General features: G+C 54.0%; 1 protein-coding gene across 1 annotated transcript; it reads right to left on the bottom strand.

Moving 5' to 3' along the window:
• On the bottom strand, positions 1 to 27,971 carry LOC134346893 (cellular tumor antigen p53-like). Its single transcript, XM_063048716.1, has 11 exons — positions 27,865 to 27,971; positions 22,153 to 22,266; positions 21,145 to 21,187; positions 20,632 to 20,871; positions 15,974 to 16,157; positions 13,640 to 13,752; positions 12,822 to 12,931; positions 11,088 to 11,227; positions 6,408 to 6,493; positions 3,917 to 4,032; positions 1 to 2,378 (listed from the first exon to the last, which is right to left on the bottom strand). Exons 2-11 carry the CDS (start codon positions 22,212 to 22,214, stop codon positions 2,303 to 2,305), a joined length of 1,170 nt encoding a protein of 389 aa, XP_062904786.1. The 5' UTR covers positions 22,215 to 22,266; positions 27,865 to 27,971; the 3' UTR covers positions 1 to 2,302.
• Positions 27,972 to 27,994: the final 23 nt, after the last annotated feature.

Below are 27,994 nucleotides of genomic sequence, written 5' to 3'. Positions count from 1 at the left end.
TCGCAATGCATTTTTATTTGTTGACTATATATAAAAAAACATTCTTGCAGACAATGACAGGGGGCATCGGGTGGGTCGGTCTGTGCTGGTCACCGGGGTCGTACATTTCATACACCATATGCTGTGTCCCGGCGAGTTCCAAACAAGGCAAAGCAGCTTTGGGAGAAGCTCGGGAAGGTCATTAATAAACCAGAAAGACTAAGGACTGCAGAGAGGAGGAGGAGGGAGGCAGGGAGCTGAGCCTCTCCGTTCAGCCCCACCAAATGGCAACTCTGAACCAGCAGAGGGTTGTCAGGAGGCAAAACTCTGAATAGGGCCAGTCAGAGGCGGACTGCGGGCAGTGGAAAAACAGAAGTGTTTAGCCCCTGTGGGACGGGGGGTGGGGGGGAGACACGTGCACAGCACAGTCTCACGGCCCTGTCTCACCCACCTGCCATTGAAAGCTGATCGATGAAATATTCCCAGCGCCCCGATGTCAATGGGACTGACCGGCAGCTGCTGAGTCGGGATCGTTACTGGCCAAGCAAAGAAACGGGCTGAGAGGCTCTGATCCACACCCCCACCCACTGTCAGACAGGGTGAAAACTCTCCTGAGTTTCACGGTGGGCTCCCAACCTTTCCTGGGAGGGCAGTGACAGCACGTTAATCGCATTAGAGGAAGACAGCATACCCACCACTCCTGGTAAGTCGGGGTGAGCCAGGCAAAGAGGAAATACCTTACATCTGGGTTGGGTGCAGTAAGCAGTAAACAAAATGCCTTCTGTCTGAGGTGCAGATTGCCCCAAGACCCACTACAGTCAGTGACCCCCCCAAAGGGTGACAGGCCGCCTGTTTTACGGGGGCTCCCATGGATAATGGGTGCTGAACAGGCACTGGGATACTGAGCTGGGGTGAGTGAGGTGAGATGTCACTGAGGGGGAGGAGGGCAACAGGTGGTTCAGGGAATACGTTGCCTGGCGCAGGATAGAGCGGGAGAGTGGCCATAGGTTTAGAAGGTCAGGAAGGGGTTTAGCAGAAGCTGGTAGAGGCCCAGAGGTGAGGGAGGAGCCACCAATCCATTTCTTCGGATCATCGTTAGATTTCAGAAAAGCTGATGAGGGGGGGTCAGCCAGAGGGCTCCTTTTCCCGAGCGCAGGGGTCGATCCTGGTGATGGGGGGGAGGGGGGAATGCAGTGTTAGAGATGGAGAGGGGAAATCAGAGGGAGGAATCCCCAAAATTTGGTCCAATGCAAACTCCCAACACACCCCCTCTAAAACTTTGCCCTCTGTCCGGTCTGTGGCAGGGGTGAGGGGGTGATCTCTCAGTGGGGTCAGGGAGGCAGTGGGACAGATTGCCCTGCTTGCCCAGAACAAGTGGCTCTTCTCTCTGCAGGGAAAGGGAAGGGCTAACCCACACAAGCACTGTCCCAGTCAGAGGCACCCGGGACCCCAGGAAACAACCGGGGAGGGGAAGGTCTGAGGCTACCTCCACACTAGACCAGATAACTTTGAAAATGCCGGTTTCACGTAAAAACGACAGGCGTCAACACCAGGCGTTTATGAAAATACCTCCGTCCACATTAAAACAGGTATTCGGACGAATCTCCTCCTACTGGGGCATGCGCAGGACACACAGAAAACAAGCGAAGAGGAAACGGTATACTTGGTGCGTGTTTGTCCAGTTACAGAGTAGAAAAACTAAAGGAAATTGCCAAACGAAAGACTTGGTGTGCGTTTGTCCAGACACATTTCCTACAGCCATAGTCTCTTCACCGATGAAAGAAATGACAGCTACAACTATATGCAATACGGCTTGTTACTGGGCAAAAGTGACAGTTGTGTCTATCCAATGTTTGTACAAGCAATACAGCAATAAAGCACCTTGTTAAATGTATAAAACATGTCTGCATCAGTGTTATCTTGTATTTCCATACAATGTTACACTAGGCTGTTACACATCTATTGTCAGATGTTGTTGTGGTGTTGGAGGTTGTGTTCGGGAAAACAATGAAATGCCGTGTTACCGCCACCATTTGTTCCGGCACGTCATGACAGTGTTTTAAAAATAGCCGGTTACCCCGTACACACTACGCCGGATAATAGGCGTTTTCAGATTTATTCACTCTGGACAGCGTTTCTGAAAATCTCCCTTTTTGGGGGAGGAAAACGCTGTTTCAGTGTGGACGGAGGGTCAAAACGAAGAGAAAAACCTTCGGTTACAGATTTATCTGGTCTATGTGGACGTAGCCTTAGAGGGAAGTGAAGCCTGGCAGTATCATGTTAACATGGCGGAGGGCAGGACCCTCAATCTGGATTCAGGGAGTCACTCTCTCTCATCCTTCACCAGCAGCTTCTTCCCTTTCCTCACCTCTGCACTCCCCTTCTCTTTCTTCTGGAGCCTAACGGAAGGAGAGACAGTTGCAGGCATTAAGTCTTCAACAGCATGGTGATCCGCAGCCCATGGTCATCAGCTGGTGCGGACTGGGTAACTGAGATGTCCTGCCCTGTACAGCCCGTCCCACAGTGCAGAGCTCCCTCAGCACTGCCCGTCCCACATTGCAGAGCTCCCTCAGCACTGCCCCTCCCACAGTACAGAACTCCCTCAGCACTGCCCCTCCCACAGTACAGAACTCCCTCAATACTGCCCGTCCCACATCGCAGAGCTCCCTCAGCACTGCCCGTCCCACATCGCAGAGCTCCCTCAGCACTGCCCGTCCCACATTGCAGAACTCCCTCAGCACTGCCCGTCCCACAGTGCAGAACTCCCTCAGCACTGCCCCTCCCACATTGCAGAACTCCCTCAGCACTGCCCCTCCCACAGTACAGAACTCCCTCAATACTGCCCCTCCCACAGTACAGAACTCCCTCAGCACTGCCCCTCCCACAGTACAGAACTCCCTCAATACTGCCCGTCCCACATCGCAGAGCTCCCTCAGCACTGCCCGTCCCACATTGCAGAACTCCCTCTGCACTGCCCGTCCCACAGTGCAGAACTCCCTCAGCACTGCCCGTCCCACAGTGCAGAACTCCCTCAATACTGCCCGTCCCACAGTGCAGAACTCCCTCAATACTGCCCCTCCCACAGTGCAGAGCTCCCTCAGCACTGCCCCTCCCACATCGCAGAGCTCCCTCAATACTGCCCGTCCCACATCGCAGAGCTCCCTCAGCACTGCCCCTCCCACATCGCAGAGCTCCCTCAGCACTGCCCCTCCCACAGTGCAGAACTCCCTCAGCACTGCCCCTCCCACATCGCAGAACTCCCTCAGCACTGCCCCTCCCACATTGCAGAGCTCCCTCAATTCTGCCCCTCCCACATCGCAGAACTCCCTCAGCACTGCCCCTCCCACATCGCAGAGCTCCCTCAGCACTGCCCCTCCCACATTGCAGAGCTCCCTCAGCACTGCCCCTCCCACATCGCAGAGCTCCCTCAGCACTGCCCCTCCCACATTGCAGAACTCCCTCAGCACTGCCCCTCCCACATCGCAGAGCTCCCTCAGCACTGCCCCTCCCACATCGCAGAACTCCCTCAGCACTGCCCCTCCCACAGTGCAGAGCTCCCTCAGCACTGCCCCTCCCACATCGCAGAGCTCCCTCAGCACTGCCCCTCCCACATCGCAGAGCTCCCTCAGCACTGCCCCTCCCACATTGCAGAGCTCCCTCAGCACTGCCCCTCCCACAGTGCAGAACTCCCTCAATACTGCCCCTCCCACAGTACAGAGCTCCCTCAATACTGCCCCTCCCTCAGTACAGAACTCCCTCAATACTGCCCCTCTCACAGTACAGAGCTCCCTCAATACTGCCCCTCCCTCAGTACAGAACTCCCTCAATACTGCCCCTCCCACAGTACAATACTGCCCCTCCCACAGTACAGAACTCCCTCAATACAGCCCCTCCCGGAGTGCAGAGCCCCCTCAGTCTAACCCCCACTCCCACTTACTGTTTCTGCTGTTTCTGCTGTCTGTAGGCGTCCACCACACTGGGGGGAATCAGGTCTGACACTTCCAGCGCCTCCTTTATCTTCTTCAGCAGTTCATAGAGTTCCCGGCCCTGGATCTGGGGTGGTGGAAGGGAGACAGTCAGTGTACTGGCAGGAAGAGACAGACCCTGATACATCACAGGGGTACCGAGCCAGTGGCCACCGCATTAGGTACAGGTGTACGCCTGCTTGTTGGTGTCAGTATCAGATCAGCCCATCGTGTGACAGCAACTCAATGCATGAAAGCATGCAGACGTGGTCAGGAGACTACACCTCAGAATGGGGAGAAATGTGATCTGACTGTGGCATAACTGTTGGTGCCAGATGGGGTGGTTTGATCAGTACTATGAAGAAAGACTGGATGAACTGGGCTTGTACTCGTTGGAATTTAGAAGATTGAGGGGGGATCTGATTGAAACGTATAAGATCCTAAAGGGATTGGACAGGCTAGATGCAGGAAGATTGTTCCCGATGTTGGGGAGGTCCAGAACGAGGGGCCACAGTTTGAGGATAAAGGGGAAGCCTTTTAGGACCGAGATTAGGAAAAACTTTTTCACACAGAGAGTGGTGAATCTGTGGAATTCTCTGCCACAGGAAACAGTTGAGGCCAGTTCATTAGCTATATTTAAGAGGGAGTTAGATATGGCCCTTGTGGCTACGGGGGTCAGGGGGTATGGAGGGAAGGCTGGGGCGGGGTTCTGAGTTGGATGATCAGCCATGATCATAATAAATGGCGGTGCAGGCTCGAAGGGCCGAATGGCCTACTCCTGCACCTATTTTCTATGTTTCTATGTAACAGTCTCTGGAATTTACAGAGAACAGTGTGTAAAAGTGAAAAAAAGACACCCAGTGAGCGATAGTTCTGTGGGCGAAATGCCTTGTTAATGAGAGAGGTCAGAGGAGAATGGCCAGACTGATTCAAGCTGACAGGAAGGTGACAGTAACTCAAATAACCACACGTTATGACAGTGGTGTAGAGAAGAGCATCTCAGAACACAGATCACGTCGATCCTTGAAGTGGACGGGCTACAGCAGCAGACCATGAACACACACTCAGTGACCACTTTATAAGGGAGAGTGGCACATAATAAAGTGGCTACAGAGCAACACACATCCCAGATGCACCGGTCACCAATCCACACCCTGGATAAATTGACCTAGCCATCCCCCCCCCACCCCCACCGCAGGGATCATCCTCCACCGGGGGCTCCCCTCCCCACTCACGCTGGCCATTCAGCCCCTCGGGACCCTTCCCACCATTCAATAACGTAACCACTGCTTTCCACCACCACACCTCGATATGGAGAAGAACCCTCTCCCTCCCGCTCCACCCTCTCCGTGGTCACAATCAAACCCCAAGAGGCTAGAATGAATTATCCCGCTGTTATCAGACTCTAGAGGGCCCTGCCATGAAGATATCTCTTGATTTCCCAATCCACCTTGTCGTGACCATTTTGAAGTCTGTCTGCACTGCACTTTCTCCATGATGCCACATTGGGTTGTACGGTTAGTACAACACCATCACAGCACCAGCTCCCGGTGTTGCCTGTGAGGGGTTTGTACGTTCTCCCTGTGACCGCGTGCATTTCCTCCGGGTGCTCTGATTTCCTCCCACATCACAGGCGTACGGCCAGAGCTAGGGTCAGTGAGTAGTGGACACACCATGTTGGTGTTGAGAGTCTGGTGTCACTCGCGGGCTGCCCCCAGAACATCCTTGGAGCGTGTTAGCCATTGAGGTAAAACCATGCAGTTTGCTGTACGTTTCGACTTGGATAGAGCAAAACTTTAAATCTTTCCATGTACTACCTCGATGTGTTTGTGTGTGTAATGACCGGTCCCTCGGCCACTGTACACATAACCTGTGTGAGTGTGTAATGACCAGTCACTGTACACATAATCTCTGTCTGTGTGTGTGTGTGTAATGACCGGTCCCTAGGACACTGTACACATCATCTTTCCACTGTAATTGGAGACACTAACTGGACATGGGTACTGAGATACGGTGAACAGCTTGTCCTGCAGATCAAACACTGCACAGTGTACTGAGCTGGAACAAGGTAAAACAATATCAATGCAGAATAGAGTGTAAAAACTACTTAAAAAGTACAGTGCAAACAAAAAAATGTAAGTTCACGAGGTAGATCGTGAGGCCTAGAGTCCATCTTATCATCCAAGAGTCTGATAACACTGGGTTAGCAGCTGTCCGTGCTTTGGAAAGGGAAGAACTTTGCAGTTTCCTGCAGTCACGAGCTGGATCAAGCTGCAACGCATCCCTCAACAACGAAGCGCCAGGAATTTTAAGACGTGGTCCCCACCTCCTCACTCAGCCTCTACCCCTCCCGGAGGGTTGTTGCCCCTCCCAATCTCTCCATTCGCAATCCAGGGGGCTACACTGGGCCAGTGCCTGCAAGCTGCAGCCCCTGCAGTTAGTGCTGTTGAGGTCTCTACCCACCTGCAGGGTGAAGGTTTCGGTGTCAGAAACCAGCTTCTTCTTGCTGGGGATGGGCGCGGCATTGGCCTGAGTGACATCCTGGGAGGCTGGAGCAGGAAAGGAAAACGGAGGGGGTGAGCAAGCTTGGTCCCACACTTGGATATGCCCCCCTCCCTACCATCACCACACCCTCCCCTGACAGCTGAGAACAGAACACATTGTTCTTGGCAAGTTTTTCTGTAGAACTGGTTTGCCATTGCCTTCATTACTACCCCTCCCTCCTTTGGTAGAGACCTATCTCCGCCTCCTACACTGCCCCCCAATTTTCTATCATCCACATGCCTATCTACGAGTCTCTTAAATGTCCGTAATGTCTCTGGTTCTACCATCTGTCTGCACAGCCACGGCAGCACGTTTTACACACCTACTCTGTGTAAAACACCCACCCCTGACATCGCCTATATTTCCCCTCCAATCGCATTAGAAGTATGTCCTCCGGAATTACCCATTTCCACCCTGGGAAGAGGCAGAGGCTTCCCCTCTATCCATCAATGTTTTGGGAATTTCTTTAGCCAGAGGGTAGTGAATCTGTGGAATTCATGGGTGGCTATGGAGGCCAAGTCATTGATACTTAAAGCACAGGTTGATCGGTTCTTGATTAGTAAGGGAGTCAAAGGTTACAGGGAGAAGGCAGGAGAGTAGGGTTCAGAACGATAATAAATCAGCCATGATGGAATGGCGAAGCAGACTCAATGGGCTGGATGGCCTAATTCTGCTCCTATGTCTTATCTATCAACGACCGACCCATCGGCACTCTATGAATGACTGACCCATCCGCACTCTATCTATCAATGACTGACCCATCCGCACCCTATCAATGACCGACCCATCCGCACTCTATCAATGACTGACCATTCCGCACTCTACCAATGACTGACCCATCCGCACTCTACCAATGACTGACCGATCCGCACTCTATCAATGACTGACCATTCCGCACTCTACCAATGACTGACCCATCCGCACTCTACCAATGACTGACCGATCCGCACTCTATCAATGACTGACCATTCCGCACTCTATCAATGACTGACCCATCTGCACTCTATCAATAACCGACCCATCTGCACTCTATCAATGACCGACCCATCCGCAATTTATCAATGAATGACCCATCCGCACTCTATCTATCAATAACCGAACCATCCGATCTCTATCAATGACTGACCCATCTGCAATCTATCAATGACTGACCCATCCGCACTCTATCTATCAATGACTGACCCATCGCACTCTATCAATGACTGACCCATCCGCACTCTATCAATGACTGACCCATCCGCACTCTATCAATGACCAACCCATCCGATCTCTATCAATGACTGACCAATCGCACTCTATCAATGACTGACCCGTCCGCACTCTATCAATGACTGACCCGTCCGCTCTCTATCTATCAATGACAGACCCATCCGCACTCTATCGATGACCGACCCATCCACACTCTATCTATCAATGACTGACCCATCTGCACTCTATCAATAACCGACCTATCTGCACTCTATCAATGACCGACCCATCCACACTCTATCTATCAATGACTGACCCAACCGCACTCTATCAATGACCGACCCATCCGACCTCTATCAATGACTGACCAATCGCACTCTATCAATGACTGACCCGTCCGCTATCAACGACTGACCCATCGGACTCTATCTATCAATGACAGACCCATCTGCACTCTATCGATGACCGACCCATCCGCACTCTATCTATCAATGACTGACCCATCCGCACTCTATCTATCAATGACTGACCCATCTGCACTCTATCTATCAATGACTGACCCATCTGCACTCTATCTATCAATGACTGACCCATCTGCACTCTATCAATGACTGACCCATCCGCACTCTATCAATGACTGACCCATCCGCACTATCTATCAATGTTGCAGAGAAGGCTTGTGGAAGATCATGGAGAAGTTTGGCTGCCCCAGCAAGTTCATTACAATCGTCCGGCAGTTCCATGACGGTATGATGGTGAAAGTTCTGGATGATGGCGACGAGTAGGAGGCCTTCCCAGTGACAAATGGCGTCAAACAAGGCTGCGTTCTTGCCCCGACTCTGTTCAGTATGGTATTCTCTGCCGTGCTGACAGATGCCTTCCGTAACTACGAAGAAGGAATCCACGTCAGGTACAGGACTGACGGCAGGTTGTTCAACCTTAGGCGCCTGCAGGCAGTTACAAAGGTGCAAGAGACTGTCATCAGAGACTTGTTGTTTGCTGATGACTGCGCACTCAACGCCAACACAGAGTAGGAGATGCAGCGTGAAATGGACTGCTTCTCACAAGCTTGCGACAACTTCGGTCTCACTATCAGCACCAAAAAGACCGAAGTTATGTACCAGCCTGCCCCAGGAAAGCCATACCAGGAGCCGCGCATCACGGTGAAGGGCCAGAACCTCCAGGCAGTCGACAACTTCACCTACCTGGGCAGCATACTCTCTCGCGCAGTGAACATAGACGCTGAGGTCAACAACAGGATTGCCAAAGCCAGCGCCGCCTTTGGGAGACTCCGTGAGAACGTCTGGGAGCAGAGAGGACTCAGCCTTACCACCAAGCTGAAGATCTACTGTGCAGTGGTCCTTACCACCCTCCTTTACACCAGCGAGACCTGGACTGTCTACAGCAGACACGCCAAACAGCTCAACCACTTTCACCTGAGCTGTCTCCGCAGACTCCTCCACATCAGGTGGCAGGACAAAGTCCCCGACACGGAAATCCTGGAACGAGCTGGGCTCTGCAGCGTCTACACCCTCCTGCTGAAAGCCCAAGCCCGGTGGGCTGGACATGTGGTCAGAATGCCAGACAGCCGATTGCCTAAGCAGCTGCTGTACGGAGAACTGTGTCAGGGCAAGCGCTCAGTCTGGGGGCAGAAGAAACGTTACAAAGACTGCCTCAAAGCGTCCCTCAAAGGCCTGGGTGTCGACATCAACACGTGGGAGACGCTTGCCCTCGACCGTCCAGTTTGGCGCAGCAAGATCACCACAGGAGCCCGTGCAGCTGAAGTCAGGCGCATCATCGAGGCGCAACGAAAGCGTGCTGTGCGCAAGGCCCGAGCAGCATCCACTACCACGACAGCACCCACCCACTTGAGTCCCACATGTGGGCGAGCCTTCAGGGCCCCAATTGGCCTCATCAGTCACCTCCGGACTCACAGCCACCAATCTCCCATTTGACTTTGAAGCCATGGTCATCTTTGACTAAGAAGGACGAACAACAACAACAATCAATGACCGACCCATCCGATCTCTATCAATGACTGACCCATCACACTCTATCGATGACTGACCCATCCGCACTCTATCTATTAATGACTGACCCATCTGCACTCTATCAATGACCGACCCATCCGCACCCTATCAATGACCGACCCATCCGCACTCTATCAATGACCGACCCATCCGCACCCTATCAATGACCGACCCATCCGCACTCTGTCAATGACTGACCCATCCGCACTCTGTCAATGACTGACCCATACGCACTCTACCAATGACTGACCTGTCCGCACTCTACCAATGACTGACCCGTCCGCACTCTACCAATGACTGACCCTTTCGCACTCTGTCAATGACTGACCCGTCCGCACTCTACCAATGACTGACCCGTCCGCACTCTACCAATGACTGACCCTTTCGCACTCTGTCAATGACTGACCCTTTCGCACTCTACCAATGACTGACCCGTCCGCACTCTACCAACGACTGACCCGTCCGCACTCTACCAACGACTGACCCATCCGCACCCTATCAATGACTGACCCGTCCGCACTCTACCAATGACTGACCCGTCCGCACTCTACCAACGACTGACCCATCCGCACCCTATCAATGACTGACCCGTCCGCACTCTACCAATGACTGACCCGTCCGCACTCTACCAACGACTGACCCGTCCGCACCCTATCAATGACTGACCCGTCCGCACTCTACCAACGACTGACCCGTCCGCACTCTACCAACGACTGACCCTTTCGCACTCTACCAATGACTGACCCGTCCGCACTCTACCAACGACTGACCCGTCCGCACTCTACCAATGACTGACCCTTTCGCACTCTACCAATGACTGACCCGTCCGCACTCTACCAATGACTGACCCTTTCGCACTCTACCAATGACTGACCCGTCCGCACTCTACCAATGACTGACCCGTCCGCACTCTACCAATGACTGAAATGACTGACCCGTCCGCACTCTACCAATGACTGACCCTTTCACACTCTACCAATGACTGACCCGTCCGCACTCTACCAATGACTGACCCGTCCGCACTCTACCAATGACTGACCCGTCCGCACTCTACCAATGACTGACCCGTCCGCACTCTACCAATGACTGACCCGTCCGCACTCTACCAATGACTGACCCGTCCGCACTCTACCAATGACTGAAATGACTGACCCGTCCGCACTCTACCAATGACTGACCCGTCCGCACTCTACCAATGACTGAAATGACTGACCCTTTCGCACTCTGTCAATGACTGACCCTTTCGCACTCTGTCAATGACTGACCCGTCCGCACTCTATCTACCAATGCCGTATGTATATGCGCTTCATATCATCTTGTACACCTGTATCGAGTTGCCTTTCAGCTGTCACTCTGAAATGTTAGGCCCTCGCTCACTCACTGCGCTTGGCCGCAGGATGGCCAGATTTCTCCGCTGACGCTCCCTGCTGCTTCTGCAGATTCTCCTCCTCGCTCTTGCGATCGCGACCGGGACAGGCGCATACTCGCACCTCGAAACACTGACGGCCGAGAAGCTGTCCACTGGGGAGGGAAACACATGGCAGGGTCAGGGCAGGCGGGCAGTTCCTGGGCAGCGCTCTGCGCTCGCGACAACCAGGGTAAGACAGGGAGGAGGGTCTGCCTCTGGATGACAGGAGAAAGATCCGAGGAGGAAAAGGGAACTCCATGATTGGACCACCGGAGGAGAGCTCCGTGTCTGGTCCACTGGAGAAAGAGGGAGCTCCATGTCTCGACCATGAAGGAGCTCCATGACTGGACCATTAGAGAAGAATTGGCGGGAGCTGCCCTGGATCCCTGTAAAACATTCAAGGTGGTGTCTCAGTGTAATCTCAGACCTCACAAGGTACAGCATTCCCTGCGCAGGGTTCAGGTGGAAGGGGACAGACAGCCACAGCCTAGGATCCCAGGTGTGGATGGTGGTGAGGTGGGGATAAGGGGCTGTGGAGCAGGGGACAGGATGAGGGGGTTTGGGGACTGACTGGACGAGGAGAGGGTTTGGGGACTGACTGGACGAGGAGGGGGTTTGGGGACTGACTGGACGAGGAGGGGGTTTGGGGACTGACTGGACGAGGAGAGGGTTTGTGGACTGACTGGACGAGGAAGGGGTTTGTGGACTGACTGGACGAGAAGGGGGTTTTGGGGACTGACTGGACGAGGAGGGGGTTTGGGGGCTGACTGGACGAGGAGAGGGTTTGGGGGCTGACTGGACGAGGAGGGGGTTTAGGGGCTGACTGGACGAGGAGGGAGTTTGGGGACTGACTGGATGAGGAGAGGGTTTGGGGACTGACTGGATGAGGAGGGGTTTGTGGACTGACTGGACGAGAAGGGGGTTTTGGGGACTGACTGGACGAGGAGGGGGTTTGGGGGCTGACTGGACGAGGAGAGGGTTTGGGGGCTGACTGGACGAGGAGGGGGTTTAGGGGCTGACTGGACGAGGAGGGAGTTTGGGGACTGACTGGATGAGGAGAGGGTTTGGGGACTGACTGGACGAGGAGGGGTTTTTTGGACTGACTGGACGAGGAGGGGGTTTGGGGACTGACTGGACTAGGAGGGGGTTTGGGGACTGACTGGACGAGGAGTGGGTTTGGGGGCTGACTGGACGAGGTGAGGGTTTGGGGGCTGACTGGACAAGGAGTGGGTTACGGGGCTGATTGGACGAGGAGAGGGTTTGGGGACTGACTGGACGAGGAGGGAGTTTGGGGACTGACTGGCCGAGGAGGGTTTTTTTTGACTGACTGGACGAGGAGGGAGTTTGGGGACTGACTGGACGAGGAGGGTTTTTTTTGACTGACTGGACGAGGAGCGGGTTTGGGGACTGACTGGACGAGGAGGGAGTTTGGGGACTGACTGGATGAGGAGAGGGTTTGGGGGCTGACTGGACGAGGAGGGGTTTTTTGGACTGACTGGACGAGGAGGGGGTTTGGGGACTGACTGGACGAGGAGGGGGTTTGGGGACTGACTGGACGAGGAGGGGGTTTGGGGACTGACTGGACGCGGAGGGGGTTTGGGGACTGACTGGACGAGGAGGTGGTATGGAGAGTGGCTGACTGGACGATGAGGTGGTACGGGGAATGGCGGCCAGGACAAAGACGGGTGAAGGGGGATGGGGACTCACTCGGGACTCTCCAGGGTGATGATGGAAAGGATGGGCCGCCTGTTCATGCCCCCCATACAGCTACTGTTACACATGAAGTTGTAGAGGATGGTGGTGCAGTCTGATCCCACCTGCAAGGAGAAGGCAGAATGAGTCAGTGAGAGAGGCAGCCCACGTTCTGCACCCCTAATCACTCACCCCAAACTCCAGTACAGGTGTCTATGGGGAGGTGCAGACACATCCCTCTTCTCAATCCCCTACCCCATTCCTCCGTTCTCTCCTTCCCCTAACCTCTATGCTCTCTGTTCCCCTCAGACTACCTTCTCTACCTTACATCTCCCTCTCCCTCCTCACCGTTTTCCTCCCCTTTCTCTACCTCTGCTCTCCCTTCACTCTCCCACCTTCCTCTTGCCCTCACCCTTCCCCTCAACACCTCCCCTTACCATTACTGTCGTTCCCTCTCCCTCCCCCCTTGCCAACTCTCACCTCTCCACTCGCCTTCCCTTCTCCTCCTCTCCCACCCCTACCCTTGCCTCTCCTTGCCCCCCCCCCTCGCCCTCTTACCTGTGTTTCCCGGCAAAGAGCTCCACTCCTTCAGGAATCAACACTTTCTAGCCTGGGAATTCCACCCAGCTCAGCTGCTGCAGATTTTCTCTGCGGGGGAGGGTGAGTTAATCCCAGGGAGATGACCAGCAAACCCCCCCAAGAGGACAGACAGACACCAACAGGAAAAGGAGGCCAACACCGTCACTCTGATAGGAAGTGCCTGGACCCACTGACCACTGCCTCTCAGCCCCACAGCTCTTCCCAGTGTTCTCGCCACCATCCCCCGCACTCACCTGCGGCGATTCATAAGGCACCAGCACGCTCTGCCTCTTGCTGTGCAAGTCCTCCATGTACCTTGCTTGGCTATTCGCCTCCACTCGGATCAGGTGGCTTGGGGGCGCCGGTCCTGGGGGGGGCGCAGGGAGGGGTCGGTCAGTAAACCTTGCTCCTCTCACCCTTCCTGAGTCAAACCGCCTCCCCTCAATCCCTCCAACCCTTAAACCCTGCCCCCCTCCGCCCCCCGTGGGTTTAGTCCGGGCTTTTCAAAGACATCCCTTAAACCCTGCCCCCCTCCGCCCCCCCGTGGGTTTAGTCCGGGCTTTTCAAAGACATCCCTTAAACCCTGCCCCCCTCCGCCCCCCGTGGGCTTAGTCCAGGCATTTCAAAGACATCCCTTAAACCCTGCCCCCCTCCGCCCCCCGTGGGTTTAGTCCGGGCTTTTCAAAGACATCCCTTAAACCCTGCCCCCCTCCGCCCCCCGTGGGTTTAGTCCGGGCTTTTCAAAGACATCCCTTAAACCCTGCCCCCCTCCGCCCCCCGTGGGTTTAGTCCGGGCTTTTCAAAGACATCCCTTAAACCCTGCCCCCCTCCGCCCCCCGTGGGTTTAGTCCGGGCTTTTCAAAGACATCCCTTAAACCCTGCCCCCCTCCGCCCCCCGTGGGTTTAGTCCGGGCTTTTCAAAGACATCCCTTAAACCCTGCCCCCCTCCGCCCCCCGTGGGTTTAGTCCGGGCTTTTCAAAGACATCCCTTAAAGCCTGCCCCCCTCCGCCCCCCGTGGGTTTAGTCCGGGCTTTTCAAAGACATCCCTTAAAGCCTGCCCCCCTCCGCCCCCCGTGGGTTTAGTCCGGGCTTTTCAAAGACATCCCTTAAAGCCTGCCCCCCTCCGCCCCCCGCGGGTTTAGTCCGGGCTTTTCAAAGACATCCCTTAAACCCTGCCCCCCTCCGCCCCCCGCGGGTTTAGTCCGGGCTTTTCAAAGACATCCCTTAAACCCTGCCCCCCTCCGCCCCCCGCGGGTTTAGTCCGGGCTTTTCAAAGACATCCCTTAAAGCCTGCCCCCCTCCGCCCCCCCGTGGGTTTAGTCCGGGCTTTTCAAAGACATCCCTTAAAGCCTGCCCCCCTCCGCCCCCCCGTGGGTTTAGTCCGGGCTTTTCAAAGACATCCCTTAAAGCCTGCCCCCCTCCGCCCCCCCGTGGGTTTAGTCCGGGCTTTTCAAAGACATCCCTTAAACCCTGCCCCCCTCCGCCCCCCGTGGGTTTAGTCCGGGCTTTTCAAAGACATCCCTTAAACCCTGCCCCCCTCCGCACCCCCGTGGGTTTAGTCCGGGCTTTTCAAAGACATCCCTTAAACCCTGCCCCCCTCCGCCCCCCGTGGGTTTAGTCCGGGCTTTTCAAAGACATCCCTTAAACCCTGCCCCCCTCCGCCCCCCGTGGGTTTAGTCCGGGCTTTTCAAAGATATCCCTTAAACCCTGCCCCCTCCGCCCCCCGTGGGTTTAGTCCGGGCTTTTCAAAGACATCCCTTAAACCCTGCCCCCCTCCGCCCCCCGTGGGTTTAGTCCGGGCTTTTCAAAGACATCCCTTAAACCCTGCCCCCCTCCGCCCCCCGTGGGTTTAGTCCGGGCTTTTCAAAGACATCCCTTAAACCCTGCCCCCCTCCGCCCCCCGTGGGTTTAGTCCGGGCTTTTCAAAGACATCCCTTAAACCCTGCCCCCCTCCGCCCCCCGTGGGTTTAGTCCGGGCTTTTCAAAGACATCCCTTAAACCCTGCCCCCCTCCGCCCCCCGTGGGTTTAGTCCGGGCTTTTCAAAGACATCCCTTAAACCCTGCCCCCCTCCGCCCCCCGCGGGTTTAGTCCGGGCTTTTCAAAGACATCCCTTAAACTCTGCCCCCCCGCGGGTTTAGTCCGGGCTTTTCAAAGACATCCCTTAAACCCTGCCCCCCTCCGCCCCCCGCGGGTTTAGTCCGGGCTTTTCAAAGACATACGGGTTAGGGTTAGTGAGCTGTGGGCAGGCTATGTTGGCACCAGGTGCGTGGTGACACTTGCGGGCTGCTGCCCAGCTAATCCTTGGACTACGTTGGTCCTTGACACAAGTGATGTATTTCACTGTATGTTTCCAGATGCAAGCAAAGCTAATCTTAAACCTTCTCCGACCCCCCTGCCCAGTGCTGGGGAACATGTTGAACAAGGTGGAGTGGAAGGGCTGGTGTAGGGGAACCACCCCAGGTTCTGAATTAGGATGGGGTCTGCGCAGAGCGTATACTTTTTGTACAGGGAGCAAACCCACTGCGCCACCCCGGCCGCCGTGTCTGAGCAAGTTCCGCTTGCGTCCACCTCCCCGACTCCACTCACCGTCGTTCTCCGAGCTACGCTCGTGGTGCGGGCACCGTTTGACCACCTCGGCTACGTGCTCTGACTTCTTGTAGACGGCCGTGGCACGGAGGAGGGAGCCCGGAGGCGGCGGGGAGCTCACCCGGATCTGGACGGGGCAGGTCTTGGCCAGCTGGCAGAAAAGTTTATTCAACATGGGGGAAAACTGTGGAAAGGAGAGATGCTGGGTGAGAGGCAGAGTGGCACCTCCACAGGTTTGTGACCATGATCCAGACAGGGGAAACATACACATTGCAACTACTCTATCAAGCCCCGTAAGATTTTGGGGGCTCTGCTACCTAGATGATTCCTTCCTGTCACTTTGCCATTTGCTGTCAGAGTCACTGTCCGTCACAGAGACTCCTATCACTTTGTGTACATACTTTGTGATTGACGTACGTAAATTAACCTTCTGTATACACGGCCAAATTCAAACAGTTAATTGTATATTGTGTTTTTACAGGATTACTTCAATACTTACCCTTTATTAGGTACACCGGCTCGCTGATACAAATATCAAATCAGCCCATCACCTGACAGCAACTCAAAGCATAAAAGCATGCAGACATGGTCAAGAGGTTCAGTTGCGTGGAGGAAAATTCTGAATGGGGGGGTGTTAGAATGTCTGATTTGCTAACACCCTGTACCTTCCTTTAATTAACAAACCATCTATCTAGTGTTTGTTAGCCTCTAAGCTGTAGGGCATAACACACTACATAAATAAGATCAATAACTTGTCTCCGTGAATTGTGGAAATACCAAAAGCTGTCTCTTGGCTGATGTCGCTCACAGTTTGTAGAATATGAAAAGTTACACAGGGATTAATGTATAAAAAAGGCTGTGACTATTGCTCTTTGGAAGACTGGTGATCATACTGTTAGCGAAACACATCTTCCCTTCTTCATGAATAAAGGTATTCTCTAGCCTCTTCAAAGTTGTGGCCAATTTACTTGTGACCAACTTTAACTGAAACTCTTCAGCAAATTATTTTCAACATGTTGTTTAGACCAAATATCAGAATGGGGAAGAAATGTGATCTAAGTGACTTTAACCATGGACTGACTGTTGGTGCCAGATGGAGTGGTTTGGGTATCACAGAACCTACTGACCTCCCAGGACTTTCACGCACAACAGTCTCTACCGTTTACAGAGAATGGTGTGAAAAACTAAACAAAATCCAGCGAGCAGCAGTTCTGTGGACAAGAACGCCTTGTTAATGAGAGATCAGAGGGGAACGGCCAGACCAGTTCAAGCTGACAGTAACTCAGATAACCACATGTTACAACAGTGGTGTGCAGAAGAGCGTCTCGGAACACACAACACATCCAACTTTGAAGTGGATGAGCTACGGCCCAGAACACGTACACTCCGTGGCCACTTCATGAGAGGTACCTTATGCTTATTGTGTTTCTTTATGCTGCATCAGATCCATTTCATTCTCCTTCACGTCTGTGTACTGAACAACGATAATAAACAATCTTGAAGCTTCAAACCTCCCCTAATCTATGTTAGACTGAGGTTTATAGGCCTAAATCTACCTTGACAGAGAAATGAACACTCTCCCATCAAGCTCAGCATTTTGATTAACATATATTGAAGATAAAATAGGAGTAAACCTATCCTCAAAAAGTTTAAAGAACCTCACTTGACAAAGTACAGTTCCTGAGTCTTTAGCATCCAGACCCTTGTTCTAGCTAATTGCTTGTAAAATATGCACTAATATAAATCACAGCAGTTTGTCTTTTGAAACACAACTACATTCAACTGATCATTCAACGTTCCGGCGACAAGAGAAGGGTTTGAGGGGGATAGTAAATGTTGGAGCAGACTCATAGGACTGAATGGCCTAATTCTGCTCTTAAGTCTTATGGCTCCCATTCCCCGTCCTTCTGGGGTTCAATAAACACTCATTAGCAGCTCACCAACCACTGCCAGTAGCACGGGCTGCTTCTCTCCTCGTCTGATCACAGCAAGCACCTCCTCCTAGTTAGGCAACCTCCTGGAGGCACTTAGTGGGTCATGCAGCATCTGCGGGGGGAAGAGTTCAATTCCATCCCCCCCGCCCCCCCCCAGGATGCTGCTCGATCCACGGAGATTGCTTGTGTCTCCAGAGTCCAGCATCCACACTGCACTCTCTTAAGACTTTATTCTGTATTGTGTTATTGTTTTGCTTTGTTCTATCTCAACGTACTGTGTAACAACTTGATCTGAATGAACAGTATGCAAGACAAGCTTTTCACTGTATCGCCATACATGTAATTAACCAATTCCAAATTGTCCCTGAATGAAATCACCCTGCTTTTGGCACAACTGCCTGGGTCCCAAGTTTGTTCCCAAAACCGCGTGCTATCTTGGTACCCTAAAATATTTCTCAGAACTTTTTGGCTCTTTGCTAGCTTTGAGATACCTGCCTTGGATCCTCTGGTTTGTTAAAGCTCGATGAAGGGTTCTGGGATAATTTACCTCTATTTCAATCCCACCCACAGTCACTTGTGCCTGTGTTCTCAGTTGCTCTGTGACACCCAGTCCCCACAGGACTACAACCCGACACAATTCTTCCACAACCACGGATTACCCACACTCACTTTCCCTTTAGTCCGTTCCCTTGGCTTAACCTCTGCTGTTTGGCACAGACACAGAAGGTGAGCCTGCTCCTGGTGGTGTTCTGCTATCTGTTTTACGTTGCCCAGGAGAGTTCTTCATTCTCCCCTTCCCCGCCAGCTGCCTCTGTGATTCTAACACTCCATGCTCCCCTGACTCCACCAGCGTTCTGCAAGGACCCTCCCACGTTCTCTCCTCCTCTCCCCACTTCCACTTACTCGCTCCTTAAAACTTGTTGAACTGCCTAAGTGCTCTTGGTGCAGACAGGGGATTGAACTGGAGCATTTACTGCCTCCCCCGACCCCCCACCATAGATGCTGGATATTAATACCTGGCCCCCACCTCCCAGGAAAACTCCACTTCCCCTTCAATTCCCGGTTTTGCCAAAGGATCACGGACTGTGCCCAGTTTAAGCCTCCGGCCGTGTCGGACTACACACACTAACCTGAAGCCTCCCGCACGGGGCTGCTGAGATGCGGATTCGCAAATGCTATTTGAGATCAGAGAGTCCCCGGCCCCCCGGTGAGGTGCTGGGACGCCCAGCCCTGGTCTCTCCCGGGTGGGCAACACCGGGAGGAGAGGGTGAACGTAGGAGGGGAGATGGGGCGCACTCACACAGGCCCCGGCTGGGCTGCTGCTGCATCACAAACCTGACTAAAAGGGGAGGAGATTCTGAGAGTCAACATGCCCAGTCATGCCTGTCTGACTTTCAGAGAGGATAACACCTCTCTCTCATTCTCTCTCTGCATTTCTCCCTCTCTCTGCATGTGTGTGTGTGTCTCTCTCTCTCACCCCTTTCTCCATCTCTTCCCCCGTCTCACTCTCCACCCTCTTTCTCTACACCTTTGACTATCTCTTCCACCCCCGCCTTTCTCTCTTCTCTCACTCTCCCCGTCCCTCTGCATCCTTCTCATTCTCTCTCCTTTCCCCCACCTCCCTCTGTCCCCGTTGCCAGCTCTCACTAAGGGAAGAGGTGGACCCTGTGAGCACAACAATGGATGTGATGTTCTTGGAAAAGATGGTGGGAGAACCTGCACGCTGAAAGCCTCCTCACTGGGCCCACTCTGACAGAGGTAAGCCATGGTCTGTGTTCCTGCCTGGGGAATCTCTGAGAGTTGTTCCACATGCGCCAATCACCGTTTCAGCGCTGTCCTGAACGCATGGTTGACACGGGTCTGGTTCACCAAGCCTATTATAAGGGACGTTGCAATAGAATGGGACAATTTCCACAGCCTGCCTCTTCTCGAGGGGGTCCCACGGTAATTCAGAGCCAACACAAGAGGGGTGTCTCCAATTGTATCTCTTTGTGGACCTAAGTGGAAAATTGATACTGGCCGTGGATATATATCAGAGACAACTGCCTCCACACTCTTCCCCAGAGCAGACAAGTGGGGTCTTTACTCTAACTGAGATTGTCCGGGAATAGAGTCGCATTCAAAGAGCTGACCCTCCCTCAGTACCACCCCTCCCACAGTGTGACCCTCCCTCGGTACCACCCCTCCCACAGTGTGACCCTCCCTCGGCACTACCCCTCCCACAGTGTGACCTTCCCTCGTCACTGCCCCTCCCACAGTGTGACCCTCCCTCGGTACCACCCCTCCCAGTGTGACCCTCCCTCGGTAGCACCCCTCCCACAGTGCGACCCTCCCTCGGTAGCACCCCTCCCACAGTGTGACCCTCCCTCGGTACCACCCCTCCCACAGTGTGACCCTCCCTCGGTACCATCCCTCCCACAGTGTGACTCTCCCTCGGTAGCACCCCTCCCAGTGTGACCCTCCCTCAACACCACCCCTCCCACAGTGTGACCCTCCCTCAGTACCACCCCTCCCACAGTGTGACTCTCCCTCAACACCACCCCTCCCACAGTGTGACCCTCCCTCAGTACCAGCCTTTCCCTCAGCACTGCCCCCCCCTCCCCCTGAGGCAGCTGTGAACAGGAGAGTGGGTGGGTGGGTGGGCAGGGACGGCAACATTACAGGAGACCTGTGTGGTGATGCAGAGAGAGGGGTTCAGCAACACCCCCACCCAGGGCCACTCACCGTGCAGGTGACGGACTTGGCCGTGCTGGACTTCTGAAAGCGCAGCTGGAACTGGTACGGTCCCGGGTAGTTTGTGGTGGCCAGGACAGTGGAGGAGAGGGCAGCAGCAGGAACATCCATTGGCAGCCCCCCCTGGGGGGAGGAGGAAGAGGAGGCCACCAGGGACGGATCCAGCAGACTGTTTTCCACGTTCTCCACACTCAGTAGAGAGTCTTCAAGTTCCATGTTACCCAGGGTCGGCTGGAGAGAGGACACACGTGAAGATCAGCTCCAGTCCAATTCCTTACCCCAAGAAAAGACCTAATCCCCCCCAACATGGACCCCTGTCTGTCCCCTCAAAACAGAACCCACATCTCCTCACACAGTTTAACCCTTCCCTTAACCCAAAACCACCCAATATAGACCATGCCTCCCCCCCATTTGTTCCACCCCAAAATAGATGCCACGTTGCCCCCCGCCGCCAAACACAGTTCTACCGCCGTACCCCTCCCCTCCCTACACACACACACTCACCCACATTGGCATCCTCTCCTCCAGCTCTCCGGGTACATGAAGCCTGGGGGGAAAGAGAGACGTGGACATGCTGACTGTTCGATTCGTGCCACAGTCGGTAAATCGCAGTGGGTGGGGGTCTGCGGCCGGTCCCCTGGGCTCAGTCAGTGACCCCTATCAGCCCCGGGGTGCTGGGCGTTGAATCCCCTACCTCCCCGCCACTCCTGGGTCTGGGGTGAGATCAGTGTCACGGGGAGAGTGCATTTTGCAATACTTGGAGGGCCACAGGGCTCGGATACGGACCCCTGCCTCACCATTTGGCTGTGTCCCAGCTTTAAGCTTCTACTCCCCAGCCTCTCTCCACCTCCGTACTCTTTGCAGGCTGAGTCGGTGATGAAGAGGGCAAGCTCAATGATAGCATTCATTTCAAAAGGACTGGAACACAAATGTGAGGATCTTATGCTAACCGTTTATAAGAATGGCCCAGGAATGTGGGGGGGTTTCGATGGCACGGGATCTGTAATCACTGGAGCTTAGTAGAATAAGCGGCGGGTGGTCTCATTGAAATCTATCGAATAGTGAAAGACCTGGATAAAGTGAAGATGTTTCCTACAGTGGTTAAGCCCAGCTCAGAATAGAAAGACATCCCTTTAGGACAGAGATGAGGAGGAATTTCTTTAGCCAGAGGGAGGAGGAGCAGTGGAGGCAAGTCACTTGGTATAATTAAAGTGGAAGTTGTCAGGTTCTTGATTAGTCAGGGAATCAAATATTGTGGGGAAAGCAGGAGAATACGTTGAGGGCAATAATACATCAGCTGTGACTAAATGACGGAGCAGTCTCAATGAGCTCAATGGCCTAATTCCATCCCTACGTCTTATGGTGTGATGCTTTACGCCTCAGTATGGAGGATTTGCAGTCAGTGTTCTGGGTTGTGCGATGGGTGCCTTTTATCGGGCCAGGACTGTGTGCGTGGTTGGAGGGCTGAACTGTCACCGCTGGGAAAACCACGCCCTTCGGTCAGAGACTCACGATTCCCATAGCTGGCGAAAAGTCTCCTGGCTCAGTGGCTCTTCCAGCTGACTTTCCGACATGGCGACGAGATGTCAGTGGAGTCTTCTCGCAGGATCGGCAGGATTGTCGCAGCTGGGAGGACAGAGAGAGAGAGAGAGAGATTAAAGTTAGAGGTGTCTTCCAGACCTAGAAAAAGTGTAGGAGGAGCCTGATTCTGCCCCAGACCGGGCCAGCTAGAGGTTAACCTGGGGTGGGTGTGATGGGACAAGGAAACCTGAACCTGTTTTGTACCCTGGGAAGAGCAAAGGGAAACTGTGCCCCTAACATGTTGCTGTTCCCTTCTCTCTCGTGGAGTCTGTCACCAGTGGTACACTTCATCGTGTGCAAGGACTGTGCTGGCAAATAGCATCAACGTAATATTCCCACAACTTACCAACCATAACCCATTTGTCTTTGGAGCACCCGGAGGACACCCACACAGTTATGCGGGGAAGGTACAAGCTCCTTGTAAAGAGCGGTGGGAATTTGACCCGGGTCAATGTGCGGTGAACTCTGCTTTGCACTGCCCTGGGAGACAGAAACAACAAATGGGCTCCATCCTGCGGCTAACACACTGCTCTTTCCTTAAGCCCGTTTTCGTTACTTCCTTCAGCATCTGTCAGAACATGATTTACACCGTTTCTAGCTTCATTCTTTTGCTAACCCGTCTACTTAAACTCCCAGATAGGGATAATGAGTAAGAAAGTAAGAGAATGTTTGGATTCTGAGGCCCTAGATCAAACTCAAAGCTGGGGAACCCTTTGCCAAATCCTGCGTGGAACTCTCTGTAAACAGCTACAGCCGCAGGTTGGCACTACAGTATTGTGTGAAAGTCTTTGGCACATATACTATATATAGCTAGGGTGCTTAAGATGCTTGCACAGTACTGAAGGAATTTGACATATTGCACTGTACTGCTGCTGCAAAAAACAAACAAATTTCATGACATATGTGAGTGATTATAGACCTGATTCTGAGATGGGTCTCTATTGTGGACTGAGAGTGGGAAGTGGGCAGCGAGAGGGGAATACAGAGGCATGCAAAAGTCTGGGCACCCCGGTCAAAATTTCTGTTACTGTGAATAGCTAAGCGAGTAAAAGATGAACTGATTTCCAAAAGGCATAAAGTTAAAGATGACACATTTCTTTAATATTTTAAGCAAGAAAACTTTTTTTATTTCCATCTTTTCCAGTTTCAAAATAACAAAAAAGGAAAAGGGCTCTAAGCAAAAGTTTGGGCACCCTGCATGGTCAGTACTCAGTAACACCCCCTTTGGCAAATATCACAGCTTGTAAACGCTTTCTGTAGCCAGCTGAGAGTCTTTCAATTCTTGTTTGGGGGATTTTCGCCCATTCTTCCTTGCAAAAGGCTTCTAGTTCTGTGAGGTTCTTGGGCCGTCTTGCATGCACTGCTCTTTTGAGGTCTATCCACAGATTTTTGATGATGTTTAGGTCAGGGAACTGTGAGGGCCATGGCAAAACCTTCAGCTTGCACCACTTGTGGTAGCCCATTGTGGATTTTGAGGTGTGTTTAGGATCATTATCCCGTTGTAGAAGCCATCCTCTTTTCAGCTTCAATTTTTTTTTTCCACAGACGGTGTGATGTTTGCTTCCAGAATTTGCTGGTATTTAATTGAATTCATTCTTCCCTCTACCAGTAAATGTTCCCCGTGCCACTGGCTGGAACACAAGCCCAAAGCATGATCGATCCACCCCTGTGCTTAACAATTGGAGACGGGTTCTTTTCATGAAATTCTGCATGCTTTTTTCTCCAAACATACCTTTGCTCATTGTGGCCAAAAAGTTCTATTTTAACTTCATCAGTCCACAGGACTTGTTTCCAAAATGCATCAGGCTTGTTTAGATGTTCCTTTGAACCTTTTGAATAGAACTTTTTGGCCGCAATCAGCAAAACTGTGTGCAGAATTTTGTTAAATCTAACCTATTTTAAAAAAATTATTTACTTTTTCAACAATTTTTACATTATTCTTAGATTACAATACAATCCTTGGGACAATGTAGCGGTACCTTCACTCTGTGTCTAACCCCGGGTGTGTGTGATGTGACAGTGTGGAGGGAGGGTCACTCTGTGTCTGACCCCGGGAGTGTGTGATGAGACGGTGTGGAGGGAGCTTCACTCTGTGTCTGACCCTGGGAGTGTTTGATGGGACAATGTAGAGGGAGGGTCACTCTGTATCTGACCCCGGGAGTGTATGATGGGACGGTGTGGAGGGAGCTTCACTCTGTGTCTGACCCCGGGAGTGCGTGATGGGACAATGTGGAGGGAGCTTCACTCTGTGTCTGACCCTGGGAATGTATGATGGGACAGTGTGGAGGGAGCTTCACTCTGTGTCTGACCCCGGGGGTGTGTGATGGGATGGTATGGAGGGAGCTTCACTCTGTGTCTGACCCCAGGAGTGTGTGATGGGACGGTGTGGAGGGAGTTTCAGTTTCTGTCTGACCCTGGGAGTGTGTGATGGGACAGTGTGGAGGGAGTTTCACTCTGTGTCTGACCCCGGGAGTGTGTGATGGGACGGTGTGGAGGGAGCTTCACTCTGTGTCTGACCCTGGGAGTGTGTGATGGGACAGTGTGGAGGGAGTTTCACTCTGTGTCTGACCCCGGGAGTGTGTGATGGGACGGTGTGGAGGGAGCTTCACTCTGTGTCTGACCCTGGGAGTGTGTGATGGGACGGTGTGGAGGGAGTTTCAGTTTGTGTCTGACCCTGGGAGTGTGTGATGGGACAGTGTGGAGGGAGTTTCACTCTGTGTCTGACCCCGGGAGTGTGTGATGGGACAGTGTGGAGGGAGATTCACTCTGTCTGACCCCGGGAGTGTGTGATGGGACAGTGTGGAGGGAGGGTCACTCTGTGTCTGACCCCGGGAGTGTGTGATGGGACAGTGTGGAGGGAGCTTCACTCTGTCTGACCCCGGGAGTGTGTGATGGGACGGTGTGGAGGGAGCTTCATTCTGTGTCTGACCCCGGGAGTGTGTGATCGGACAGTGTGGAGGGAGCTTCACTCTGTGTCTGACCCCGGGAGTGCGTGATCGGACAGTGTGGAGGGAGCTTCACACTGTCTGACCCCGGGAGTGTGTGATTGGACAGTGTGGAGGGAGCTTCACTCTGTGTCTGACCCCGGGGGTGTGTGATGGGATGGTGTGGAGGGAGCTTCACTCTGTGTCTGACCCCAGGAGTGTGTGATGGGACGGTGTGGAGGGAGTTTCAGTTTGTGTCTGACCCCAGGAGTGTGTGATGGGACGGTGTGGAGGGAGTTTCAGTTTGCGTCTGACCCTGGGAGTGTGTGATGGGACGGTGTGGAGGGAGTTTCAGTTTGCGTCTGACCCTGGGAGTGTGTGATGGGACAGTGTGGAGGGAGCTTCTCTCTGTGTCTGACCCCGGGAGTGTGTGATGGGACAGTGTGGAGGGAGCTCCACTCTCTGTCTGACCCCGGAAGTGTGTGATGGGATGGTGTGGAGGGAGCTTCACTCTGTGTCTGACCCCAGGAGTGTGTGATGGGACGGTGTGGAGGGAGTTTCAGTTTGTGTCTGACCCTGGGAGTGTGTGATGGGACGGTGTGGAGGGAGATTCACTCTGTGTGACCCCGGGAGTGTGTGATCAGACAGTGTGGAGGGAGCTTCACTCTGTGTCTGACCCCGGGAGTGAGTGATGGGACAGTGTGGAGGGAGCTTCACTCTGTGTGACCCCGGGAGTGTGTGATCGGACAGTGTGGAGGGAGCTTCACTCTGTGTCTGACCCCGGGAGTGTGTGATGGGACAGTGTGGAGGGAGCTTCACTCTGTGTGACCCCGGGAGTGTGTGATGGGACAGTGTGGAGGGAGATTCACTCTGTGTCTGACCCTGGGAGTGTGTGATGGGACAGTGTGGAGGGAGCTTCACTCTGTGTCTGACCCCGGGAGTGAGTGATGGGACAGTGTGGAGGGAGCTTCACTCTGTGTGACCCCGGGAGTGTGTGATCGGACAGTGTGGAGGGAGCTTCACTCTGTGTCTGACCCCGGGAGTGTGTGATGGGACAGTGTGGAGGGAGCTTCACTCTGTGTGACCCCGGGAGTGTGTGATGGGACAGTGTGGAGGGAGCTTCACTCTGTCTGACCCCGGGAGTGTGTGATGGGACGGTGTGGAGGGAGCTTCATTCTGTGTCTGACCCCGGGAGTGTGTGATCGGACAGTGTGGAGGGAGCTTCACTCTGTGTCTGACCCCGGGAGTGCGTGATCGGACAGTGTGGAGGGAGCTTCACACTGTCTGACCCCGGGAGTGTGTGATGGGACAGTGTGGAGGGAGCTTCACTCTGTGTCTGACCCCGGGAGTGTGTGATGGGACAGTGTGGAGGGAGCTTCACTCTGTGTCTGACCCCGGGAGTGTGTGATGGGACAGTGTGGAGGGAGCTTCACTCTGTGTCTGACCCCGGGAGTGTGTGATCGGACAGTGTGGAGGGAGCTTCACTCTGTGTCTGACCCCGGGAGTGCGTGATCGGACAGTGTGGAGGGAGCTTCACACTGTCTGACCCCGGGAGTGTGTGATGGGACAGTGTGGAGGGAGCTTCACTCTGTGTCTGACCCCGGGAGTGTGTGATGGGACAGTGTGGAGGGAGCTTCACTCTGTGTCTGACCCCGGGAGTGTGTGATGGGACAGTGTGGAGGGAGCTTCACTCTGTGTGACCCCGGGAGTGTGTGATGGGACAGTGTGGAGGGAGCTTCACTCTGTGTGACCCCGGGAGTGCGTGATGGGACAGTGTGGAGGGAGCTTCACTCTGTGTGACCCCGGGAGTGTGTGATGGAAGTTTCACTCTGTTCTTTGCTTGTACCCAGCTGAAGGGTCTCGACCCAAAACGTCATCGATGCCGAGTTCCCCAGCATTTTGTGTATGCATTACCAGCTTACACTTGATTGGTTGAGGGCTATGCCCCGCCCCCCCCATTGACATCATGAGCAACGATGTCACCCGACACAAACAAAAACAATGCAGGGAGCGGGTAATTGACTTCTGGAGAAAGTTGCCAAGCTCTGGAGAAAGGAGAGGGACAACTTGGGAAATGCAAACAGTAAAAATCCCGCCGACATAGAATACTACATAAAGTGAATGGAAAAGTGAGCTGATACATTTGATAATTACGGGCTACAATGACACCCCCCCCATACCTGCAGAGTGGTGTGGTTCGGGCAATGCCACCACCCCCCGCGGGGAAGGGGGGGATTTCGTCGAGAGAGAAAAAACGAACGTACAAAAACCGAATGGCGCTTGTCACCCGTCAAAACTTGTATTTCAAACACGGGAGCTGGGGGAAGGGGAGAGCTGACAAACCGCCTGGTGACGGCGGACCTGCATCGACTCCCGATTCCGTTCGCTCCCCCCCCCCACTTCCTCCCGGAGTGCCGGTGCCCGGCCGCGTGTTTTTTCCTCTATGAATGGGGTGAATTCCCGCCGGAACAACCCCTCCCCCCCACCATTCACGCTCCGGCCTGACACCGGATGGCCGTCCCCACCTCCCCGATTCGGCTGCTCCCCATTCACCGGCCCCCGCCCCCCCCCAACTTTCCCGGGCACCCGGAGGATCTGAGTTCGCGCGGGCCGCCGCTCTCGCCGGGTCCCGCGCTTGCTCACTCGCGCGCCCCGGGGTATGGATCCGGTTCCCGGCCGCGCCTCTCGGCCCGGGGCTCGGCAGCTGCCCCGCTCTCACCGTGCCTGCCGCCGCCGCCTCGTTCTCTCCTCTGCCGGGGGAAACCCCCTGATCCCAGGCTCCCCCGCGCGCTCCCGCCGCCCCCGACCGCGGCGCCGCTCGGCCGCTCCGGGTACTGCAGCCGCGGCCC

Source organism: Mobula hypostoma, chromosome 5 (genome assembly GCF_963921235.1).
Source record: "Mobula hypostoma chromosome 5, sMobHyp1.1, whole genome shotgun sequence".
Taxonomy (NCBI): Eukaryota; Metazoa; Chordata; class Chondrichthyes; order Myliobatiformes; family Myliobatidae; genus Mobula; species Mobula hypostoma.
The sequence above is the reverse complement of the archived record's forward strand: the minus strand, read 5'-3'. Positions and strand labels throughout refer to the sequence as shown.